Source organism: Hyperoodon ampullatus (genome assembly GCF_949752795.1).
Source record: "Hyperoodon ampullatus genome assembly, chromosome: 2".
NCBI lineage: Eukaryota > Metazoa > Chordata > Mammalia > Artiodactyla > Ziphiidae > Hyperoodon > Hyperoodon ampullatus.
In genome coordinates, this window is record NC_136915.1 from 103,645,995 (window position 1) to 103,670,356 (window position 24,362).

Genomic DNA, 24,362 nt, shown 5'->3' on the forward strand with positions numbered 1-24,362 from the left:
CCACATGTCATTGGGAGAGTCAAGCTTTAGACCTAACGTGGAATCCGGTTGTGGTTTGGGGACCACGTACGGCGTGGGTGATTTGTCTCCTTCTGGTGCACGTGTACCTATACGAATATACAGCCTTTGATGACATCTCTTTCAGATTCATTCCTGAATCACCTCGTTGGTTATACTCCCAGGGTCGACTGCGTGAGGCTGAAGCTGCACTGCACCTCATCGCCAAGAGGAACCGCCAGCTCAAGTGTACCTTCTCGCTAACACACCCGGCCAACAGGAGCTGCAAGGAGACGGGAAGTGTCCTGGACCTGTTCCGCTACCGAGTCCTCTTGGGGCATACTCTGACCCTGATGTTCATCTGGTAATTCTCTCTAAGGGCTCTTCTGTTGATCTGCAGCTCAGGTTATTGATAATCAGTTATTTCTTCAGGGTTACAGAAAATTTCACTCTTTTCTTCATCCTGAAGTTGTTTTCAGAGAAACAAACCTTCCCCCGATCCCCCAGCTTTGGTGTTGTGCTCACCTGTGCTTTCTCAGCATCCTCCCCTTCAAGGAGGAAATGATGGTGCCTGGCAGCAGGTTTACTGAACTTATGAGGTATTTAATGTAAATTTTTAAGTCTCCCTTCCCCACTCCAAAAAAAGGAAAGCAAGGAAGCACACCAGAGACAGAACTTTCTAAGGAGGACTTGGAGGCACCTCCCCTTGGTTTTGGCCTCAGGCACTTAGATAGTACATTCTAATTGCAACACCCTATACTGCATTTTTGTGCGGCATCCCACTCACTCACTCAACAGGTGGGCTGAACGTTATGCTTGGTGGGAATGAGATCCTTGGAGTGTGAGGTTACAGCCTCAAAGCCACACGTGCAAGTCAGTGAATGAACAGATTACTACTCTCTGAACCTGATTTTCTAGTTTGGCTGATTCTGACCTGCCCTCAAAATGTTCTCAGCATTAATGTAAATTGCACTGAATGGTTCAAGATTGCGCCATTTAAAGAATTAAATTGTGGAAAGGGGAGAAATGGATGGTTCATACATAGAATTTGTGGAGTACCATAGGTTTTAATATTATTCATTCTGTTAAAGTGCCATAAATGTAACTTGGTCCAGGATTGGACACGATCATCATATTTACTGGCCTAGAGGACTGTTATGCTATGGTTTGCCTGTATTTGGCAAGAAGCCTGCATAGAAACCTACATTTTTCACTTGGGAAAAGAGGAGAGTCGTTTTATATGAAATTAATCTTATATATAAAGCTAAAAAGAACAGTATATTGAGAATAAGAAACTGCCAAGATAGTTTTCTATATCTTGATTCTCTTTTCCCACCCAACCAAACCCTGGCTACCACCTGTATGGTTAGGGGCCAGGTCACATCAGCTGCCACCGTCCCCACTGAGCCAGCCTAGTGCTGGAATATCACAGATGCATAAGAAATGTTGAATGAAGGACACAAGTTTGGAGGCATGGAGATTAAGGGAGCCTTTATTTATTTATTTATTTAAAATTTTTATTGGAGTATAGTTGATCTACAATGTTGTGTTAGTTTCAGGTGTACAACAAAGTGAATCAGTCATACGTATACATATATCCACTCTTTTTAAGATTTTTTTCCCATATAGGCCATTACAGAGTATTGAGTAGAGTTCCCTGTGCTATACAGTTAGGTCCTCATTAGTTATCTGTTTTATATATAGTAATGTGTATGTGTCAATCACAATCTCCAGTTTACCCCTCTTCCCGCCTTGCCCCCAGTAACCATAAGTTTATTTTCTGTATTTGTAACTCTTTTTCTGTTTTGTAGATAAGTTCATTTGTAGCCTTTTTTTTTTAATTCCACATATAAGCGACATCATATGATATTTATCTTTCTCTGTCTGACTCACTTCACTCAGTATGACAATCTCTAGGTCCATCCATGTTGCTGCAAATGGCATTATTTCATACTTTTTTAAAGCCAAACCTGACAGTACAGCGTAGGAGCTACTAATTTGAGGTTCCACCAATTGTACAGGAAATCCTTACAAAGTATGTTCAGGTACTTAAGGCTCCATAAAACTGCATTTGTATGTCAAGTAGACAGTCAGTCAAACCCTCTGCCTTGAAGGAAGTATCTACTTTCTTAGGGATTATTTACTTCTTGTTTTTAAGTTTTTGTTTTTTCCAGGAATATTAATTTTTGGGTTCTGGCCTTCAGGGGATAAAAAACAGACAGACAGAAAAACAAACAAACTAGACTTAGAGCTAGGGAGAATGTTCATGTTTATTTTATGTCTTACACGGCCAAAGGAGCTGTTCTCAAATAAACTTCTTCCCCCCGGCTCAGAATGTTAAAATACACGATAACAGAGACAGTGTCATTCCACATACTGCTGTTCTTTTTGAAGATGCTATAGAATTCTAAAATCTTCTTTGTTGATCTGTCATTGAAGAAAACCTTAACTGGGGAGTAAAATTATACCTCTGTGCTTAACATCTGTTCCTTTGGTTATTTCCCACAGTAGTGCCTTTTTAAATAGTTCTTTAATGCCCTAAATATACTGTTAAATATTACGCAAGCATTTTAAATTTTGTTTGGGGCCCATAAACAGGATTGGAATGATTTGAATAGCTATAATTATGCATCCCAACGACCAACTCTACCAGCAAAGAAATCTGCAAACAGAGTCTGAGACCATAGGCCTTCCTTGCCCATGTTCTCCCCATTTTCTCTCACCACCAGCTGGTAACTAAATTCCTTTAGTGTCTTGAACTGGCTCTGTTTATTTGTGCTCTGCTTGCTACCTTCACAACTTAGTTTAAATATGTATGTGTGTTTCCATTGCTGGAATACTTCACTTGGATTTCTATTTTAAATGCAGAATAGATACACACTAACACATACAACACATTAGGAATAGCGTTATATAAGGTGGGGGGTCTCTACTGCAGATGGAAAGGATTTTTTAAGTACTTCAGGAAAATATTTTAAGTTGTCTAGCCAGCTGCTTACAGGCAAAGTGCTTGGGGACAGGGAAAACAGAAAATTCAGTGTCACCTTGCATCCTTCCCGATGTCCCAGCTATGACTCTGCTCGTCATCCTCAGTATATGAATGACAGCTCCACCCAGGAAGAAGTAATGGGAAGTAGCTGCTGCCTGGGCTGATTTGCCAGAGAGGGATGAGTCACTAAGCAGGCCAGCTCCAGGGTTCTGTCGTCCCTCCCCATCCCTCTCCTTGGTTCCTGTGGCCCATTCTTAATAGCTCAGGGCATTTGGCCCATCTTGCTGTTTCGGCAGAGACGGAAAGAAAGCTTTCCCTTTCCTGTTGGTCTCATCATAGCTGCAGCTCATTGGACTTTTTCTAAGGAAAAGAGAAGCAAATGGGAATTTCCTCATAATAAACACTTGTCAAAATGAATTGTAAAAACATAAAAACTAATGAACTTCCGAAGCCCAGGTCTTTTACTATTTGTATAGAAATTTATGGTTTACAAAGGGGGAAAAGGAGGGGGTGTGGGATGAATTGGGAGATTGGGATTGACATATATACACTATTGATCTATGTATAAAATAGATAATTGATGAGAACCTACTGTATAGCACAGGGAACTCTACTCAATGCTCTGTGGTGACCTAAATGGGAAGGAAATCCAAATAAGAGGGGATATATGTATACGTATAGTTGATTCCCTTTGCTGTACAGCAGAAACTAACACAACGTTGTAAAGCAACTATACTGCATTAAAAATTACTTTAAAAAATTTATGGTTTACAAAATGTATTCGTATATTAACAAAGCCTAGTCAGGGTTTATTTTCGTTCTATTCTAGTTTGTTTTATTTTTAATACTTCAATTTCCTAGGCACAAAAGGTTTTGCTTTCTGTGGTTTCAGTTACCCAAGGTCAGTTGCAGTCTGAAAATATTAAACGGAAAATTCCAGAAAGAAACAACTCATAAGTTTTAAATTGCATGCCATTCTGAGTAGCGTGATGAAATCTCACACCGTCCCGCTCCATCCCATGTGGGACCTGAATCATCCCTTTGTCCAGCATATCCTGCCCATTAGCCACTTAGTCACTGTCTTTCTTATCAGATCGACTCTCCGGTATCGCAGTGCTTGTGTTCAAGTCACCCTCATTTTACTTAATAGTGGCCCCAAAGCACGAGAGTAGTCATGGCAGCAATTTGGATGCCCTCTTACTGGGCCTAATTTATAAATTAAACCTTATCATAGGTGTATGGCTAGGAAAAAGCATAGTGTATATAGGGTTCGGTACTATCTGAGGTTTCAGGCGTCCACTGGGAGTCTTGGAACGTATCCCCAGCGGATAAGCAGGGGCTACTATAGTCCCTTCACTCTGGAAGAAGTTCCTTTTATTCCCCAACCTGGAGTTTCAGGATGGCCCTTGCTCCAGCGTAGCTCCTGGGCTGCGGGACGTGGGCTCTGTGCCTGGCACAATGCCTGCCTCCTAGGAGGCGCCCCCTCAGTGTTTCGGCGGTGGCGTGCAGAAATAGATGCAGTGCTTTGATCATCCTAGAGGGGCCTGCCTCTACCGTGGCCCTTGTCTTCTCTTTCCTGTTCTGGGCGTCTATAGCGTATGCACTTGCTGAATGCCAGGAGGGGTTGAGAACTTGGTCAGGGGTTAGAGTCCCTGTCACCCTGGCCTGCAGGCCACCCGCTGGTGACCCAGGCACTTATCAGCATCTGTTCTCAACACCATCCTCTGTTGGCTTTCTCTCTGGGAGTTATTTATTCTAGAGTCATTTCGATAATATCACAATTGCCTAGGGCAAGTGTTCTATAAGTTGTTGAATTAAATACAGTAAGAATAGAGTCACTGTCTTCATTTAAATGCAGAAAAGTGTGATGAAGGCACAAGTGATGTCTCCTCTGTCAGGAGCTGGCCACACATTCGCTTTATAGAGCATCTGCATGTAGCTCAAATCATTTCCAAGGCCCCTTTACTTTTTATTTTGTCCTAGTATAGAAATTATATTAGGATAGAAAGCTTAGTGGGAGAGTCAGGCTTACTGCTTGAGCCAGATGGCATTATTGAACCAAGATTTGAATCTTCTCTGGTAAATTCTTATCGGCTTTTTCAATGTCTTTCTTGTCTTTCTCCCCCAATTGCAGGTTTGTGTGCAGCTTGGTGTATTATGGCCTAACTCTCAGTGCAGGTGATCTAGGTGGAAGTATTTATGCCAACTTGGCCCTGTCTGGCCTCATAGAGATTCCATCTTACCCTATCTGCATCTACTTGATTAACCAAAAATGGTGAGTATGGGTGGATATGCAGTGCACCACGTAGAGGACACACACACACTAACATACATAAATATCTAAGTATTATTGTCTTTGTCCATATGCAGAATCTGCTAAGTACTCCATGGTGATTAGAATTCTTTTCAGACCAAACACAGTGAGAATTCATTTTTTAGTGTGTTATTTCTTGGGCTTCAAGTTTATGAGTTATTATGTCGGTTTTTTTTACTGAAGTATAGTTGATTCACCATGTTGTGTTAGTTTCTGGTATATAGCAAAATGATTCAGATATACATATACATATTCTTTTTCATAATTTCTTCCATTATAGTTTATTACAAGATACTGAATATAGTTCCCTGTGCTGTACAGTAGGACCTTGTTATTTATCTATTTTATCTACAGTAGTTTGTATCTGCTAATCCCAAACTCCTAATTTATCCCTCCCTGCCCTTCCCCTTTGGTAACCATAAGTTTGTTTTCTATGTCTGTGAGTCTGTTTCTGTTTTGTAGATAAGTTCATTTGTGTCATATTTTAGATTCCATGTATAAGTGATATGATATTTGTATTTCTCTGTCTGACTTACTCAGTGTGATAGTCCATTCATGTTGCTGCAAATGGCATTGTTTCATTCTTTTTTATGACTGAGTAATACTCCATCATATATATATATACCACATCTTCTTTATCCATTCATCTGTTGATGGGCATCTAGGTTGCTTCCATGTCTTGGCTATTGTAAATAGTGCTGCTATGAACATTGAGGTGCGTGTATCTTTTCGAATTAGAGTTTTCTCCAGATATATGCCCAGGAGTCGGATTACTGGGTCATATTGTAGCTCTATTTTTAGTTTTTTTAAGGAACCTCCATACTGTTTTCCATAGTGGTCCACCAACAGCGTAGGAGGGTTCCCTTTTCCTCACACCCTCTCCAGCATGTATTGTTTGTAGACTTTTTGATGATGGCCATTCTGACCAGTATGAGGTGATGCCTCAATGTAGTTTTGATTTGCATTTCTCTAATAATTAGTGATGTTGAGCATCTTTTCACGTGCTTATTGGCCATCTGTACGTCTTCTTTGGGGAAATGTCTATTTAGGTCTTCATAGGTTTTTAACCCAATATTAAGACATTACCACCCAACTGTTTCTGAGCAGTCTGTGTGTGGTTTGTTCATCCCAACATGTGGGAATATTGACTCGATGGAGGTAGAGCTCCGTGATCCAGTCACTATCATTTAGAAGCTCTTACACAAGACAAAGAGTTGGAGGAACGAAAAAAGACTTTTCTTTCCTCTTAAGATCCCCTGGACTTTGCTGAGAGGAAGAAGAGATCCTGCTTTTGCTGTTCATTGTCAGTGGGCACAGTTTTGAAATATTTTTTAAAAGTTCTTTTATAGAGCACCCTTTCCTCAGCTTTCTCAGATTCCTTCTGTTATTGAACCCCTGACCAGGGCAACTGAAAATTGTGAGCTAGGAATCAGTTGGATTTTGCCATTTCTCATTCTCCAGAAATCATCATTTTTACCAAAAACAACATTCCTTTAACATTGCACTGGGTGCTGTCGTCATGGATATTGTGGTCAGCGCATTTTAAAGGGCAGTTTTGGATTCTGTTCAATTGAAGGGCTTTTCTCTAGTGGGTGGTCCCAGTTGCCTCTGCTGACCCCTCTGTTAGTGACTGAGTGTGCTCTCATCATGGTCCAAGGGCTGAGCCAGGCAGAGTATTCAGAAATCTGTTCCCACCATCCCCGGTGTGCTTCCTGTTACAGCTTCCTGTAACCCCCTCTGGTGACCATGGACAGTGTTACAAGGACAGAGTCGATGGGGGTGTGTGTCCTACGTGTCTTTGCATCCCTAGTGCCTGCCTAGAATGATGGCTATCACTTGAAAGGCATTCAGTACTGACTGTTAAATTAAGCACAATAACCTGGAGACCTGAGTCCTTCCCTGTCTCCCAGGCATCCGCACCAGAGTCAGGATTAAAATCTGAAGCAGAGGGAAGGAACACCACCTTGGGGATCAGGCAGACCTGCATCCAAATCTAGTCTTAGCCTCGTGTTAGTTTTATAACTTTGAGAAGTTACCTTGCTAAACCTCCATGTAGTTATCCTTAAACCAGGGATTATAAAATTCCCCTCAAAAAATTGTTATAAAAATTACAATAACATTGAAGCTCCTAACAGGACCTAGCACATTGCCGGCTCCTAGTAAAGGAAGGCTTATTAATGTTCATATCTTTCTTCTAAGTCTAGAGCTCTTATTTGAAAATTATTTCTCCCAAGAAAGTGTGCAATAAATTTCACTTACTTCTGACATACTAACAAGAGTTTCTTTCTGTTTGTCTTTTTAAAAGAGACAGAGGTGTGTTTAAAATTTTAACTGCTTAAGATACAAGTAACCAGAAAATGAAACGAGCTGGAAGACTCCTTTCTCCATGTCTCAGTGTTATTCTCTAGAAGATGGAGAATATAACAGCATATGCCTTACAGGTTTATTATTAGCATTAAGTAAGATAACATAGACAGAAAGCATTTTAGCACAGAAAGTGCCTGAAACATAGTAAGCCCTCACAGAAATAGATAGAATGATTCCCTATTCTTTTCCTGCACACATGATTTAAACCCGCCATCCAGCAAGTTTTCCTTTGCTTTGTGATGGTTACTTATTTTATGTCCTGGTCAGTCACATGTGCCACCCACTCCTTAAGAAAAGATGAACATATAATGAAAGTGAGGACATTTAAAAAGGAAGGTTAGGGGGATGAAGCAGATGAATGTATAAGATTCTCAAGGGAAACGTGAATTTCTTTGTATTATTTAGGTTTGGTCGGAAGCGGACATTAGCAGCATTTCTGTGCCTAGGAGGACTGGCTTGTCTTATTGTCATGTTTCTTCCAGAAAAGAAAGGTATGCCTTTCCAATTTCTACATGAGGGTTTTGAATAGTACTTTTATTACAATGAATCTCAATATAGTGGAGCGATCACCATATGCCGTGCTTCATTTCTGTGATTGCATATTATTTAGCAATGGTGTGGGGTATAATGGGCCAGATTCTTTCCAATGCCTAAACTATTCTCTGGGTGAATAATGTGCTTAGAGGTGCACTATTAATTCTTTCAGGCGATTAAGCTACCATCTGGGGTGTCTGGACTGCAGTACTGGTGATGTTGGAGTTGTTTATTTGATGATGATGTGGGCCATTTAGTTCTGCACAGAAGGAGACTCTGTCCAAGGCTGCAGATTGCCCTCCTCATTCCAGCCAGTCACGAGACTGAAGATGAGAGGCACTGGTTCTCCACGGTGGCTTCAGCACCCCTCATTGTCTCCATCAGTACTCCCAAGGCACCCTGATAATAACAACAGCACAATAAGAATAATAGTCACTGTTGGTGACAATTGACCTTCTCTCATTCTTATAGAAAGTGTGAATAAAACGTCCTTAGGAAACTTGCTATTTTTATATCTGTAGCTTTGCTATGTAAACACAGCTTTAAAAAAAGGTCCCTTTGGCATCCATATCTAACATGACTTCTGCCCCTCTATAGAAATTCTATAGATAGTGCTGGTCCTCAGCCTCTTTTCCACACTAGCACACCTGAGACATGCCCTCTATTACCATCAAAAACTGTGGTTTTAGCAGTGATTTTCAACCATAAGAAGTGGGTCATAACAAACTCTCTGCTGCTAGGGAATAGGGTGCAATGAAAGCCCTGTTTTGGGGACTTTTGGGTTTTGACAGGGTTCCACCATGGAGCTTGTTCTTCAGGTGGGAATCATTGTGAAATGTTTTAACATAAATTTTTCTTTTTTGGCCGCACCGTGCGGCCTGTGTGATCTTAGTTCCCCGGGGATTGAACCCGGTCCCCGGCAGTGAAAGCTCCGAGTCCTAACCACTGGACCACCAGGGGACTCCCTAACATAAAGTTTTGATAACGACTAGAAATGCAGCTGACGATTTCATTTCCCGTCGGAGCACACCACGTATTAAGTGCTCCTTTGGTGATCGCTTCTCCTTAAGGGTCAGGTGTACCAGCGTCTCACTGAAGACTCCAAGGCCACGTGTCCTAGTTATGCAGCCCTCCAGTATACCTGCTGTGCTGCTAGCTGCCACCTGGAGTTCTGTGCCTTAAATCCAGAGCACTATTGGTTCAGTAGTTAGGATTTTACTCAATATTTAGAACAGCCTTGGGGACTCCCCTGGTGGCGCAATGGTTAAGAATCTGCCTGCCAATTCAGGAGACATGGGTTCAAGCCCTGGTCTGGGAAGATCCCACATGCCGTGGAGCAACTAAGCCCGCGAGCCACAACTGCTGAGCCCACATGCCACAACTACTGAAGCCTGCGCACCTAGAGCCCGTGCTGCACAACAAGAGAAGCCACCACAGTGAGCAGCCTGTGCACCACAACGAAGAGCAGCCCCCGCTCACCACAACTAGGGAAAGCCTGTGCACAGCAACGAAGACCCAATGCAGCCAAAAATAAATAAATTAATTAACTAAAAAAAATAGAACAGCCTTAATGTGATTTTCATGGAATCCTGGAAACTAGAGAATTCAGTAAGTTTGCCATTGAGGCTTCCCTGGTGCTGCAGCACTTGTAAACCACACGCACAGCCCCTCTCCTTGGACATGCGTGGGCACAGTGGCATTCAGTGTTGGTAGCCTAGCATGGTGGGTACTGCCCAATGAAGAGTGTACTATGTTTTCTTTACTATAGGCCATACTTATACAGACATGTATATATATTTATATAAGATCTACCTATCCTAGGATGGAATGTTTGAGGGAAAATAAAATGGAAGGCCAAAAATAAAAAACACTTCCAGTTGTGAGCCAAGATTGTAACCTGAGAGTAGCCAGGAGCTTCCTGTCAGTAACCATGTTTTCAATAAATACTCTTTCATGTACAAAAAAAAAAAAGTCTTAGTTGTTACCTGTGCTAGTGCCAACAAAAGGAGAAACTCCTCAGCTGTTGCCCTGCCGTGGGCTTGTAGAACTAAGTGCCCAGTTCTCTTTGTCTGGGACAAGACATTGATGGGCTTCAAATCACTGCAACTTTCAGTTCAGCAGATTCTGTTTCTCATGGACAACCTAGAAATTCAGTTGTTTTCTACCTGTAGTATCCAGTGGTCTATTTATTACTCTATAGAGAGAAACTTTTCCTTGTTACTCTAAATGCCCCTGTAAGCAGTCACACCTCGGCAAGCCAGGCCGATTCATGTCTTTCCTCTCTCCCACGTATCTGTACTCCAGGTAACCCACACCCTGGGCCTCTGCACACAGCTCTTTCTACACAAACCCAAAGGGAAAGCAGATTCATGGTCACCCGTCTAGACCGGTCACCACACTGTGCTCACTTCCAGTCTGTCCTAAGCAAGCAGCTGAGCCCCTTGTGGATCATGCCCTTGGTGGACACTGAGTAACAAACACAGCACATCTGTCTTACACACCCACAGATGCGCCCCAGGAACAGGATTCCTGTCATACTTAGAAAAGTGGATGTAGTCTATTTCTGAAGATTTCCAGAGAAAGAAGTTCCATAATGTTCCTTAGCAAGTAGTTTCTATTTTTAATAGCCACGCAAAGGTTAGAATGAGCCTCTTCCACTACAGCTGAGCCCATTTCCTTTCATTTTATTCATCACTAGAGATAGAGAACAGATGGTCACCCCTCTTTGCATAATCCTTTCTCTCTTTGCAGGGAGTCATCTAGCTATTCCTGAATCTTTGCTACTTTAAGCTAAAAGTATTTATTCTTTAAACTTTCTTTGAACCTTTCATATTTATTCTTCAAAATATTTTGATAGCTTTCTTTTAAATCTCAATTTTTTCAAAGTGCCGAGGTTTAGGCTACCTGTTGTGAAAGTTCTGATAAATATATATTAAGAAAGAGATCTAGCAGTTTGAAAATGTCTGTTACCATCTTATGTGAGCTTGGTGACCACTCATTTTCTCACTGCTTCTTATGCTCATTTGCCCTCACTTTTTCCCACCAAACATGCATTTGCTCTCTCTGTCAACTTAGGTGGCCCTCTACCTACCATCTCTTTTTTTAACATCTACGTATGACTGTGATGCTCAGTGTCTGAGGCACAGACATAGGTATACCTCTGTAAGAGACAGCCAGTAAGCTAGAAAATAGATTGCTTGGCATTCCTTAGCCTATGGTTGATAATTATTGGACAAAAGTATCCTATTCAGTACATATTTGCACCCTGGTTGACCTCCAAGTAAATGTTCTCCCCTGGGAGCAGTGTTACCAAGTGGCCACTAATTTCTTCCACAGATTGGTCCTCATACATTTTACCTGATCTCTATCCTTGCTTAAAGGGTCCTAATTAAGCTGTAATACTGGCGACCATTTATTTTTTTTTAATATTTATTTTACTTATTATTTGTTTGGTTGTGCTGGGTCTTAGTTGCGGCAGGCGGGCTCCTTAGTTGTGGCATGAGAACTCTTAGTTGTAGCATGCATGTGGGATCTAGTTCCCTGACCAGGAATCGAACCGGGGCCCCCTGCATTGGGAGTGAGGAGTCTTAACCACAGTGCCACCAGGGAAGTCCCCTGGCGACCACTTATTAGGTGTTAACTATGTGCTGGGTTCTCTTCATACATAGAGGTATTACCTCTTATCCCCATTTCCTAAGGAAACTAAAGCTCAGGTAGGTCAAGCAACTTGTCCAAGGTTGCACAGCAAGTAAGCAGCACACCTGGGATTCAGATCCCACGTCTCTCGATGACTCTAAAATCAGTGCTTTTTTGGGAATGCTTATTTGTCCTCTTAGAGTTTTAAGACCGGAGTATTCATTGCACATGGTAAAACCATAGCCTTAGAGAATTAATGCTGCCTGACTAGGACCCATTCTTAACTCTTCAATGGGCAGGCCTGATGGGAATTGGCCAGAGTTCAAGAACCTGGCTTATCAGGGTGGCACTGGGTAAGGAGGTTGGCAAGGAGGTTTCTGGCAGTTGTGATCCTGCCAGAGAATCTGAATACTGGGAAGTCACAGCACATGACTAGATAAACAGTTTCACAGTTGAAGGGAGTGTCCTCAGACTCAGCTCTAGCAGAACCTTTATCTCTCATTGCTTTGTTCAACCTCAGCCTGCCCATTCTTTATTCATTTGACTTCTCTAGGGCCTGCTATGTACAGGGTACTATTTATAAATATGACCTGGTTCCTGGCCTCAAAGAGCTTATAACCTAGTGAGGAAAATGAATGATTCATAAAAACAGAAACAAAAACAATAAAAACAGAAGGTGCCATATGAGAATTGACAACAGAATGCTATAGGAACTTTAATTTTAGCAGGCTATGATAGTAAAGGAGACCAGCTAACCTCCTGTTTTAAACAACTATAAAATCAGACAAAATATAAGAAACACTGATTTTCAGACATTGGACAACAGGCTGCAGAAGACAGAAGTGATCCCTGAGAGAAATGAAACAAGATATGCCCTAAGAGTGCCCTAGCTCAGGTCTCCAGGCCTCAGTGCACAAAGGGACACCCAGCAAATCCTGGTGCTCTTACCAAATTGATAAGACAGATAGTAAAGCTTGGGAAGGCCAATATGGCTAGAATTTCCTGGGCAAAATACTGGAGAGTAGTAAGATATATAGAGGAATATATGGAGGAAAAATTCTAGAGATCTGCAGAAGATCTCTGAGCCCTTGACTGCTTACTGATCTGGGCATGCATTTGAGGAAGCTACTGAGGCTGGGGAGGTGGCCACCAGAAAGGAACAAGTTGAACAATTCCTGGAACCTAGGGCCATGTCTAGTTCGTGTTGCCTTTAGCCAGACGTGGAGCACTGGGCAAAGACCTCCTGGGTCAAAGTAGCCCAACACTATAGGCTATTCTGCTATAGCAGAGCTTGCTCTAAAAGTGCTTAAAAAATTCAGAGGATCAAGTGATTCCCAGTAACTTAACTGCATTCCAGGAAAAAGAGCAACAATATGTAAAGGAATACAATAAAATCCAGCACCTAACAGTGTAACATTCACAACCTCTGGCATCCAGTCAGTATTACCAGGCATGCAAATGAGCAGGAAAATACCTCCTACAACCAGGAGAAATGTCAATAGAAACAGAACCAAAAATGACACAGACAATAGAATGAGGAGGCAGGGACCTTAAAACAGCTATTATAAATATACTGCATATGTTTACGAAGGTAGAAGAAAGCAAGATAATAATGAGCAGAGAAAGAGAAGATAGAAAAAGAGGCACACATTACATCTAGGGATGAAACATACATTATATATATAAAAAAGGCAGTAGATGAGATGAACCACAGAAGAAAAGATCAGTGAGGAAGATATAACAAAAGAAGCTGCAGAATGAAACAAACAAAAGTGGTAGGACAACACCAAGCCCAACAGTTATGCAATTGGAACCTGAGAAGGAAGTAAAAAACAAAGATACTTGCAGAAATGATGGTCTACTACTTTCCAGATTTGATGAAAACTATAAACGCATTATGAGAAAGTGGTCAGTTCATCAAGAAGATGTTACAATCCTGATTATGTGTGTGTCTGATAACATTCAAAGCACAGGAAGCAAAATGGACAGAACTGAAAGGAGAAATAGACAAATCAACATTACAGTTGGATATTTCAGTACTCTCTCTCAATGACTGATAGAAAAACTGACAGAAAAGAATTAGGATATGGAGACTTAAATAGCCTACATAACCTAATTGTCATTTGTCAGACACACTACCTAAAACAGCAGAATATGCATTCTGTCTGAAGTGCACACCCAGAACATGTACCAAGAGAGACCATGTTCTGGGCCATAAAACAAGTTTCAATAAATTTAAAAGGATTGAAATCTTACAAAAATAAGTTCTTTGACCATAATGGAATTAAAGTAGAAATCAGTAACAGAAAGCTTTCAGGAAATCCTCAAATACTTGGATTTCAAAAAACATTCTTCTAAAAACACATGGGTCAAAGAAGAAATCAGAAAGGAAATTAGAAAAATTTTAATTAAACAATAATTAAAGTACAACATGTTGAGTTTATGGGATGCAGTAAAGCAGCTCTTAGAGGGAAATTTGTATAATTAAAAAATGTATCGGGCTTCCCTGGTGGCACAGTGGTTAAGAATCTGCCTGCCAATGCAGGGGACACAGGTTCAATCCCTGGTCCGGGAAGATCCCACATGCTGCAGAGCAGCTAAGCCTCTGTGCCACAGCTGCTGAGCCTGTGGTCTAGAGCCTGTGAGCCACAACTACTGAGCCTGCGCTCCACAACTACTGAGCCACGCCACAACTACTGAAGATCGCGAGCTCTAGGGCTAGTGTGCCACAACTGCTGAGCCCGTGTGCTGCAACTACTGAAGCCCGTGTGCCTAGAGCCCATGCTCCGCAACAAGAGAAGCCACCACAATGAGAAGCCCACACACTGCAATGAAGAGTAGCCCCTGCTCGCCACAACTAGAGAAAGCCCACGTGCAGCAACAAAGACCCAACACAGCCAAAAATAAATTTAAAAAAAAAAGTATCAGAAAAAAGGAAGTTTTCAAATCAATGATCTAAGCATCTCCCTTAAGAGAATAGAAGGCAAATTAAAAAAAAAAAAGACTGACAAATTAAACACAAAGTAAGCAAAAGGAAGGAAATAATAAATATAAGTAAAAATCAATAAAATAAAAACATGAAAATAATAGAGAAAAATCAATGAAACCAAAAGCTGGTTGTTTGAGATCAATAAAATCAATAAGCCACTAGCCACACTAATAAAGGAAAAAGAAAGAAGAAACAGATTACCAGTATCAGGAATGAAAGAGGGACATCATTACAGAAACTATAGACATTTATAAGGGAATATTATAAACATTTTTATGCCAATAAATTCAACTTAGGTAAAATGGATAGATTCCTTGAAAGATACAAACTACCAAAGTGTACAAAACCATAGATAACCTGAATAACCCTTTATCCAGTAAAGATATCTAATTTGTAGTTTAAAACATTCCCACAAAGAGAATTCCAGGCCCAGATGGCTTCACTGGTAAATTATGAAACACATAAGGAAGAAATAATATAATTCTACACATTCTTCCAGAAAATAAAAAAAAAGAGTGAATACTCTTCCAACCCAGTGTGTGAGGTCAGCAATTACCCTGATATTAAAACCAAACAAAGACATTATGAGAAAACTACAGACCAATATCTCTCATTAATATAGATGCAAAAATCTATTAACTAAACATTAGCAAATTCAACAATGAATAAAAAAGGTATACTACATCATGACCAAGCAGGATTTATCCCACAAATGCACAGTTGGTTTAACATTCAAAAGCTAATCAGTGTTATTCACCATATTAAAAGACCAAAAAGAAAAAAAAAATAATCTGATCATTTCAATACAAGTAGGAAAAGCACTTGTCAGGTTTCAACACCCATTCTTTACAAAAACTAGCAGCAAGTAGAAGTTTCCTTAGCCTGATAAAGGAAAACCTACAGCTAACATCACGTTTAATGGTGAAAAACTAAATGCTTGTTCCCTAAGACTGGGAAAAAGGCAAGGATATCCATTCTTGCCACTTCTTTGGAGCATTGTACTGAAATTATTAGTGAATACAACAAGGCAATAAAAAGAAATTAGGGGGATCCAAAATGAAAAGGAAGAACTAAAACTGTCTTTATTCACAAGACTTCATGATTGTCTCCATAGAAAATCCTAAAAAAAAGTCTATTAGAATTAAGAAATGAGTTTAGCAGAGTCTTTTGACACATAATTTTAGTTCTATATATTAACAACAAACAATTAAAAATTGAAGTAAAACAATGCCATTTATAAAAAATAAAAAATGAAATATTTAGGAATAGAAACTTAAAAATATGTATGAGACCTATAGAAAACTGTAAAATATATAACATTGATGAGAGAAGTTAAAGAAGACTAAATAAATGAATTGGTGGTAATGGTAATAATAAAATAAATGAAGAGCTTACCATGCTCAAGGATCAGAAAATACTAAGATGTCAGTTCTCCCCAAATCAATCTACCTTCAGCACAATCCCAATAAAATTTCCCCCAGGCTTCTTTTTGCTGATAGATACTGACAAGTTAATACTAAAATTTTTGTGGAACTGCAAATTATATCCAAAATAATTTTTACCAAGAAAAATTAAGTTGGAGGACTTTATCCCAACTGATTTTAAAACTTACTACAAAATTATGTTAAGACAGTAGTGGTATTCCCTGGACTCGGCACTTTCACTGCTGTGGCCTGGGTTCGATACCTGGTTGAGGAACTAAGATCCCACAAGCCATAAAGCATGGCCTGAAAATTTAAAAAAAAAAAAAAAAAAAAAAAAGACTGTGATATTGGCATAATGGTGGATGCATAGATAATAGAATTGAATATGAAATAGACCTATATATATGGTCATTTGATTTTTATTTTATTTTTGAGGGGGCTGAGATTTTATTCACGTTTTTAAAATGTTTCATTCAATCATAACACACATAGAGAAAAATATACATGGTCAGTTGATTTTTGATGACAAGTCAATTCAGTGAGGAAAAGACAATCTTTTCAATAAACCATGCTGGAATAATTGGATATCCATATGTAAAAAATTTATCTTCAACCTGCACATCCCATCATATGCAGTAATTCACTTGAAATGAATGGTATGTCTAAATGTTGTGGAGAAAGAATCACCAGCCATATCAGTAAACAAAGGATGTTGCAGCCATCAGACCATCAGCCACCATATCGGTTATCCCTGTGATGCACCCTGAGGTGATTCAGGATGGAGAAAACAGGATATTGGCCCTAGATAGTTAAGGTGCATATCAAAAGAATGATTTCAGTGAGCCCAGATTCTTGCATTTTCCCATGCATAGAAAAGTGCTAAACTCATTAACCTGAGATATCTGTTTTTTCCTTAACTGGCAGTAATCTTTTGATGTTCTGACTACCTGACTTTTTTTGCAAAAACTCCTATATATCCTGGGTCCTCTCTTACTCTCCAGAACAGTCCCTCAGAACTATCTGAGAGGCTGTCTCCCAGTTGTAAGTTCTCAGTGTGTCCCTGGAATAAAACATAATTGTCAACTTTTAGGTTGTGTTTCTTTTTTTTCAGTCGACAGTATAAAGGCTAAAACTACACAACTTCTAAAAGAGAACATGGAAGAAAATCTCAGTGCCTTTGGGCAAAGATTTCTTAAATATGACGCAAAAAGCACACAAAAAAGTTCATAACTTAGACTTCATCAAAATTAAAACTTTTGCTTTTTAAAAGACATTATTAAGGAAATGAAAAGCAAAGCACAGACTGGGAAAAATATTTGTAAAACGTATACCTGATAAAGAACTTGTACCCAGAAGATAGAATGGACTCTTACAGTTCAGTAATGAAAAAACAATGGGAAAAAGGTTTAAATAGACACTTCTGCAAAATATAAATATGGAAATATAAATATGGAAAATAAGCATGGGAAAAGATGTTCAACATCATTAGACATTAGGGAAATGGAAATTAAAACCACAATGAGATACCACTGCACACCTATTAGAATGGCTAAAATTAAAAAGACTGACCATACCAAATGTTGGCAGTGATAAGAAAGAACTGGAACTCTCATACACTGCTGATAGAAATGTAAAATAGTACAGAGACTTTGGATAACATTAGCAGCTTATTTTAAAGAGAAACATAAATTTACTGTCTGATTAAACTTTACCCAAAAGAAGCAGAAACAGAGATCCACAAAAGGACTTTGATGTTCATAGTAGCTTTATTAATAATAGCCCCAAACTGGAAGGAACCCAAATGCCCCTCAGCTGAGGAATGGATAAACAAATTGTGTTATATCCATACAGTGAATTACTCACCAACAACAAAGCAATGAGCTATGACCTACTGATGCAGGGAGCAATGTGGATGAATTTCAAAAGCATTATGCTAACTAAAAGAAGCCAGGCACAAAAGCCTACAAACTGAATTATTTCATTCATGTGAAATTCTAGAAATGGCAAAACTGTAGTGACAGAATTTTCGGCATATGTGGTATTTTTCTTTAGAAAAAAGCCAAAGGAAAGCAAAATGAATTGTGGTTCTTTGCCCAACTTATGTATCATAGTACAGGACCTACAGCTGTCTTAAAGATTTTTAACATATTCATAACAATAAAAATTTACTATAATCACCCAGTGAATGAAGTGGATGATTAAGTTTAATTTTTCTTATTTGGGTCAGTGAAATGTGACTGTAACATACTGAGGTATTTTGTTCTGGTGATCCTAGTGGACTCTGAGAAAACTTCAGGTAACTAGTTCTGAAAATGATGTCCGTAGTATCTTCATCATTGGAATCAACTTAAAACCCCTGAAGTTCAGTACTTTGAAGAATACAAATGGTTTGAAAATTCCCTTTTTTTTCTCCCAAAGATAATTGAGCTTAATTTTTCCTTTTAAATCACTCTTTTTTCCTAAACAGTCACTTTGAACATACATTGATAATAGCCAATAATATCTAATTTCATTTTCAGATAAAAACCAAGGTCAGAAATCCAGGGAACCAGCCCAGTGGCCGCAAAGCCTTCCTAAATATTAACTCATGATGACTGATAGACCGGCAGCTCCACAGGCAGGCTAAGAAGTAATTTTCTAATAAACAGAGCTGTCTGAAATTGACATGGGCTATCTTGGGAGAGAGTGAGTTCCCCCAGGTTCAAATGGCCACTGCAGACTCCACTGGCAGGAACAAGGAGAGAAGTTTCAAGCATCAGATGAGGTGTCAGGCTGATGGGAGCACTTGTGGGTATGCGGCTGGAGCCAGGCTCCCCAGATGGGCCACTGCTGGAAGTGTCCTGAGCCTCACAGGGGAGAAATCTTCCAGCCTTGGATCTTGTGGGTGTTTAGATGGTAAGCCTTCTGCGACATGTTATTTTAATTTAATTTTCAGGATGGCAATCCCCTAACCTGTTTTAAAGATGTTGTAGAGTATCTCCAACACAGTTCTGGAAGGTGCCATCCTGTATGGGTTGAAAACAGTCCCAAAGATCATTTGCGGTCAAGCAAATGTGCACATTTCTGTTTGCTTCAGTGCCACCCAGGACCTCTTCCTGACTCACTCAGTTTTCTGGAAAATCATTGATGAATTTAATTTGCCCTCATTATTGGTTTACTTGAAGTTGTTAGATATCAAAAGTCCAGACCTATACCTTGAGCATGATTCTTTTTCCAGAAGCACCTCATGGCTTAAAATAATATATTCAGTACTTAAAATTGCTGACATATTCTTCCAAATAGCCTGGCAGAAGAGAAGAAGGCCCCAGATGGTCGAGTTTGGCAGTGCCTGGGCCACTGTATTCAGAATGCCATCTTTAAAGTAGTTGAAGTTTTATTTCATAGTCAAGCTGGGAATGTGAAACTTATTTTGGAATGGGATATATTATGTGCCTCCCTCCTCAAACATTGAAAGAACATAAGCACAGATTCTTTTCACTTAAATTAATCCCTGTTATAGTCCTTATACTTACTCTTTCAATAAATATTTAGTGAGCACCACTGTGATCAGACTATGGGAGGTGCCGTGAGGGAAACAGATACAAACAAGGCCTTAGCCTGAGACAACTCAAAATATATTTGGGGGCAGACAAGATGGAAAAGTAAGCAACTACAGGAGAGTGTCTAAAGCATGCCATTTGCATGGATTGGGAAATGGGCGCCATGGAGGTCAAGGGCAGGAAAGAATATTGCATTTGAGTTATTTAAGGAAAGAGTGGTTTGGATGGGCCAGGTATGCAGTCCCAAGGAAGGGACAGGCATGTTCTATTAGTCAGAAATGTCAAAGAGAATGAGAGGCAATTACTTTGGTGATCAGGACATTGCTGCTGACCTTCAAGAATAGGAGTTTCAGGAGAGGATGGTATTGGAGGCCACATTGTAGTGATGTACAGAGCAGATGCGTTTGAGGAAATGGAGGGTCAGTCACTCACTGGAGATGTTTGATGGTGAAGGGGAGAAAGTGCAATGGAGCCAATGAGAATTTTTGCTTTTTCCAAGGAGAAGAAAACTGTTATTTTGAAGGTTATGGCCTAGTGGGTTGCTGAAGGGGAGAGGTTAAATATGTTTGAAAGGGAATAATTAAATTGTAAGATCCCAGAGAAGAGAGTATTAATAAAGGAAAGAACCACTGGACAATTGATAGCATTTTTTTTTTTTTTTTTTTGCGGTACGCAGGCCTCTCACTGTTGTGGCCTCTCCCGTTGCAGAGCACAGGCTCCGGACGCGCAGGCTCAGCGGCCACGGCTCACGGGCCCAGCCGCTCCGCGGCATGTGGGATCTTCCCGGACCGGGACACAAACCCATGTCCCCTGCATTGGCAGGCGGGCTCTCAACCACTGCGCCACCAGGGAAGCCCTTGATAGCATTTTTGATGGGGATGTGAACTAGCATAAACTGTATTTTTGGATTTTATGTAAAAAACGTTACATTAAGAAACTGAAATATCATTATTGATTAGTAATCTTCAAGTAATAAGTTGGGGAGGAGGAAAGATGAAAAGTAGTTCCACATTTAGAGTCTTGTTCTTTAAAGAACGTTAATGTTTTATATCTTCCGGTAGTAGTTTAGTGGGATTATTCCTTATCTTTACAATGGAACACCAAGGAATGCAAACTGAAGATAGGAGTTTTTTGAGACACTCCTCTCATGTGTCAGGGCTTGTCATGCTGATCAACCTTTTACATCATTGATTGTTGAATGAGGTTGGGAAGAAAGGAGAGGCAAGTAATACCCTTAGATAGGTGGAACTTGACTTCTGTGAAGCTTACTTGACCCCAGTACAGAAGTTTTCAGGGAGCTCTGTCATTCAGGAGTGACTGCAGGGTTTTTTTTGTTTTGTTTTGTTTTTTAATTTTATCGAAGTATAGTTGATTTACAACGTGTTAATTTCTGCTGTACAGCAAAGTGATTTAGTTATACATATATTCTTTTTTCATATTCTTTTCCATTATGGCTTTTACAGGATACTGAATATAGTTCCCTGTGCTAAACAGTAGGACCTTGTTGTTTATCCATTCTCTATATAATAGTTTGCATCTGCTAATCCCAAACTCCCAATCTTTCCCTCCCCCACCCCTCCTCCTTGGTGACCACAATTCTCTTCTCTATATCTGTTGAGTCTGTTTTTGTTTCACAGACATGTTCATTTGTGTCATATTTTAGATTCCACATATAAGTGATATCATATGGTATTTGTCTTTCGCTGTGTGACTTACTTCGCTTAGTATGATAATCTCTAGGTCCATCCATGTTGCTGCAAATGGCATTATTTCATTCTTTTTTATGGCTGAGTAGTATTCCATTGTGTGTGTATGTATATATGTATATATATCACATCTCCTTTATCCATTCATCTCTTGATGGACATTTAGGTTGTGCAGGTTTAATCACACATCACGACAGCCACTGTGTAAGATTTCCTGGGGATGGCCAAAATGCTGAGAAATATTTGCTGTGTGCTGTGTGTGATGACTAAACCTTCTGAATGTGTGTCTGGTTATATGACCTCTTCACTGTTTGGGATCATCACAAATGTCTCTCGCTCCTTCAGAGTTAAGTGTGTCACTTAGATGAATTTTTCTCCACCGAGGACCTCACAGATGTGGCACTTGTCCTCCTCAGACACAGGTGTGTTCGCAGTGGTGAACAGCCATTCCTTGTCCCTGCTGGGGAAGCTGACCATCAGCGCTGCCTTCAATGTCGTGTATATCTACACCTCGGAGCTGTACCCCACGGTCATCAGGTATGCCTCACACACAGACTTCTCCTTCCCATGTCCTGAATTCTGTTGTAGATGTTTGCATTGACAGAGGCATGGTCCTCACTTCACCTGGAGCACAGCGAGTGTGGGCTTGCAGTAACTCAGCAAGCAGTTGTGAGCCCAGAACCTGTGGAGACTGCTCTTGCCCACTTGGCTGAGGAAAACGTAACTTTATCTTGGGCTGAATTCCCTGTCAATCTTGAGAGAAGTACTCTACACTAAACGTATCCCATCACCCAAATAGTGCTCAGATGTCATTTTTATTTCAGTGCATGTGAGTTATTCAGTCAACCCTCCTGTGTCAGGTACACAATGGACCAGGAGACAAGGTCCCTGTTATCAAAGAGCCTATATTTTAGCACAAAAAATACACATTTAAAAAAAGATGAGACTTCCCTGGTGGTGCACTGGTTAAGAATCCGCCTGCCAACGCAGGGGACATAGGTACAATTCCTGGTCCGGGAAGATCCCACACGCCGCGAAGCAACTAAGCCCGTGCGCCACAACTCCTGAGCCCACATGGCACAACTATTGAAGCCCGCGTGCCTAGAGCCTGTGCTCCACAACAAGAGAAGCCACTGCAATGAGAAGCCCATGCACCGCAACAAAGAGTAGCCCTCACTCGCCGCAACTGGAGAAGGCCCGCGGGCAGCAACAAAGACCCAGTGCAGCCAAAAATAAATAAATAAATAAATAAAGATAATTCCCTATAGTTATAAGTGAATATTATATTTACATATTAGTTGTTAAAGGTAGTTTTCAATGAGTAGGACGTGCTTATATCAAAAATAACATATTCAGAAACAAAACCAAAAAACCCAACATATTCCATCCTAAGTTTCCCCTCATAAAATAAGTCTGAAAACAAAAAAACAAACCTAAATTTGAAGGGCAGGGATGCAGCTTAGTCTTTAGAGAACGGCCTCTGTGGGCTGGACCATAGTCCCCCAGTCGGCATTTTCCCAGTCTTTTTTTGAGGATCATTCCAAAAAGATCCTTCTTTTTCCCTTATCCATGCAAGAAGCGTAATGGTTCTGTCTGCCTTTTTCCCAGTAAGAGATCAGGTCGTCTGTGATTGGCTTGTCATTCCCTGATTATTCCCAGAACCTGCTTTCTCTGGCTATTGCCTATAAAACTAGGGTGACCGGTTAGTTCCAAACTGGGACACTTTTGAGAGCGAATGTGGGCATTATTAACAATTCGGCTGGGATAACAGGGTGCTGTACGGTCACCCTACCTATAATCACTATCATTCTCATTTCCTCCCACTCCTTGCCACCCACATTCCGCAAGAAGGTAATGTTCTTGGTTTCCTGAGACTATATGTCCAATCAATTCCTATTTATATGCCTGATCCTTTCATAGTTAATTAGTTGAGTTTAAAGAAATGGGCGGACTTTAGATCATTAAACCCTGGTTCTTCTATGGATGTTTTAACTGATAAGAGACCTAAGACATGAGAACCCAGGAGAACATTTAACAAGAAATATTCACATGCTCATTTCTGCAACGACTTCCATACCTGCACTGTCCAATATCACATGTGGCTATTTAAGTTTAAATTAATTAAAATGAAATGAATTAAAAATTCAGTTCCTCATTCTTAGTTGCATTGAGCTCTCAGTAGCTGCCTGTGTCTGGGGGCTTCTGTATTGGACAGGGCGAGTACAGAACATTTGCAGCATCACAGAAAGTTCTAGTGGGCAGTACTGCTCTGTAGCATCCTGCACTTCCACTTTGGGATTTGTTATTCTGAGCCCACTATCCCTTAGAGTCTTTAAATTGTCCCCCTAGGACTTACTGACTTTTTTTTTCCTTTTCCTTTTGCCTTTCAGGAATGTTGGGCTTGGAGCTTGTTCCATGTTCTCCCGAGTTGGTGGGATTATTGCTCCCTTCATCCCCTCACTGGTTGGTTTGTACTCCTAGTTTGTTTTTCTTGATTCTCTGCTTTGGAAATGTATGTGCTTTTGAGTAGAAAGAGGTAACAAACAGCTGCCGTTTTAAGATCAGCCTGACACAAATGTGCACCTTGTGCCTTTTAGATTAAGGATCGATGAGGGCAGATGGACCCTTCCCAGGGATTGGCTGTATTCATTAGAGAGTTAGCTAATGCCAGCCTGCCCCTTCCTGTCCCCATTTGTACGTTAGTTGATTAGTGAACATTTCCTAAGTTCCTGCTGTGTGCTGAGCTCTGTGCTAAGCCCTTTACATACATCATATCATGCAGTCTTCACCACAACCGTATGCTGTAGGCATTGGTATCCTGTATTAAATAACAGAGAACACAGCACACCACTCGGAAAAGAAAATTA

General features: G+C 40.3%; 1 protein-coding gene across 1 annotated transcript in view; it reads left to right on the forward strand.

Annotated features, from left to right (window-relative positions):
- Window positions 1–24,362, forward strand: part of SLC22A15 (solute carrier family 22 member 15) — a gene marked incomplete at its 5' end in the record, with an annotated part of 79,454 nt that overhangs the window by 49,867 nt on the left and 5,225 nt on the right. The window contains 5 exons of the mRNA XM_079698583.1: window positions 146–361; window positions 5,121–5,261; window positions 8,073–8,158; window positions 21,912–22,032; window positions 23,886–23,958. Of these exons, the coding sequence (XP_079554709.1) occupies window positions 146–361; window positions 5,121–5,261; window positions 8,073–8,158; window positions 21,912–22,032; window positions 23,886–23,958 (637 nt within the window). The remainder of the gene's footprint in view (window positions 1–145; window positions 362–5,120; window positions 5,262–8,072; window positions 8,159–21,911; window positions 22,033–23,885; window positions 23,959–24,362) is intronic.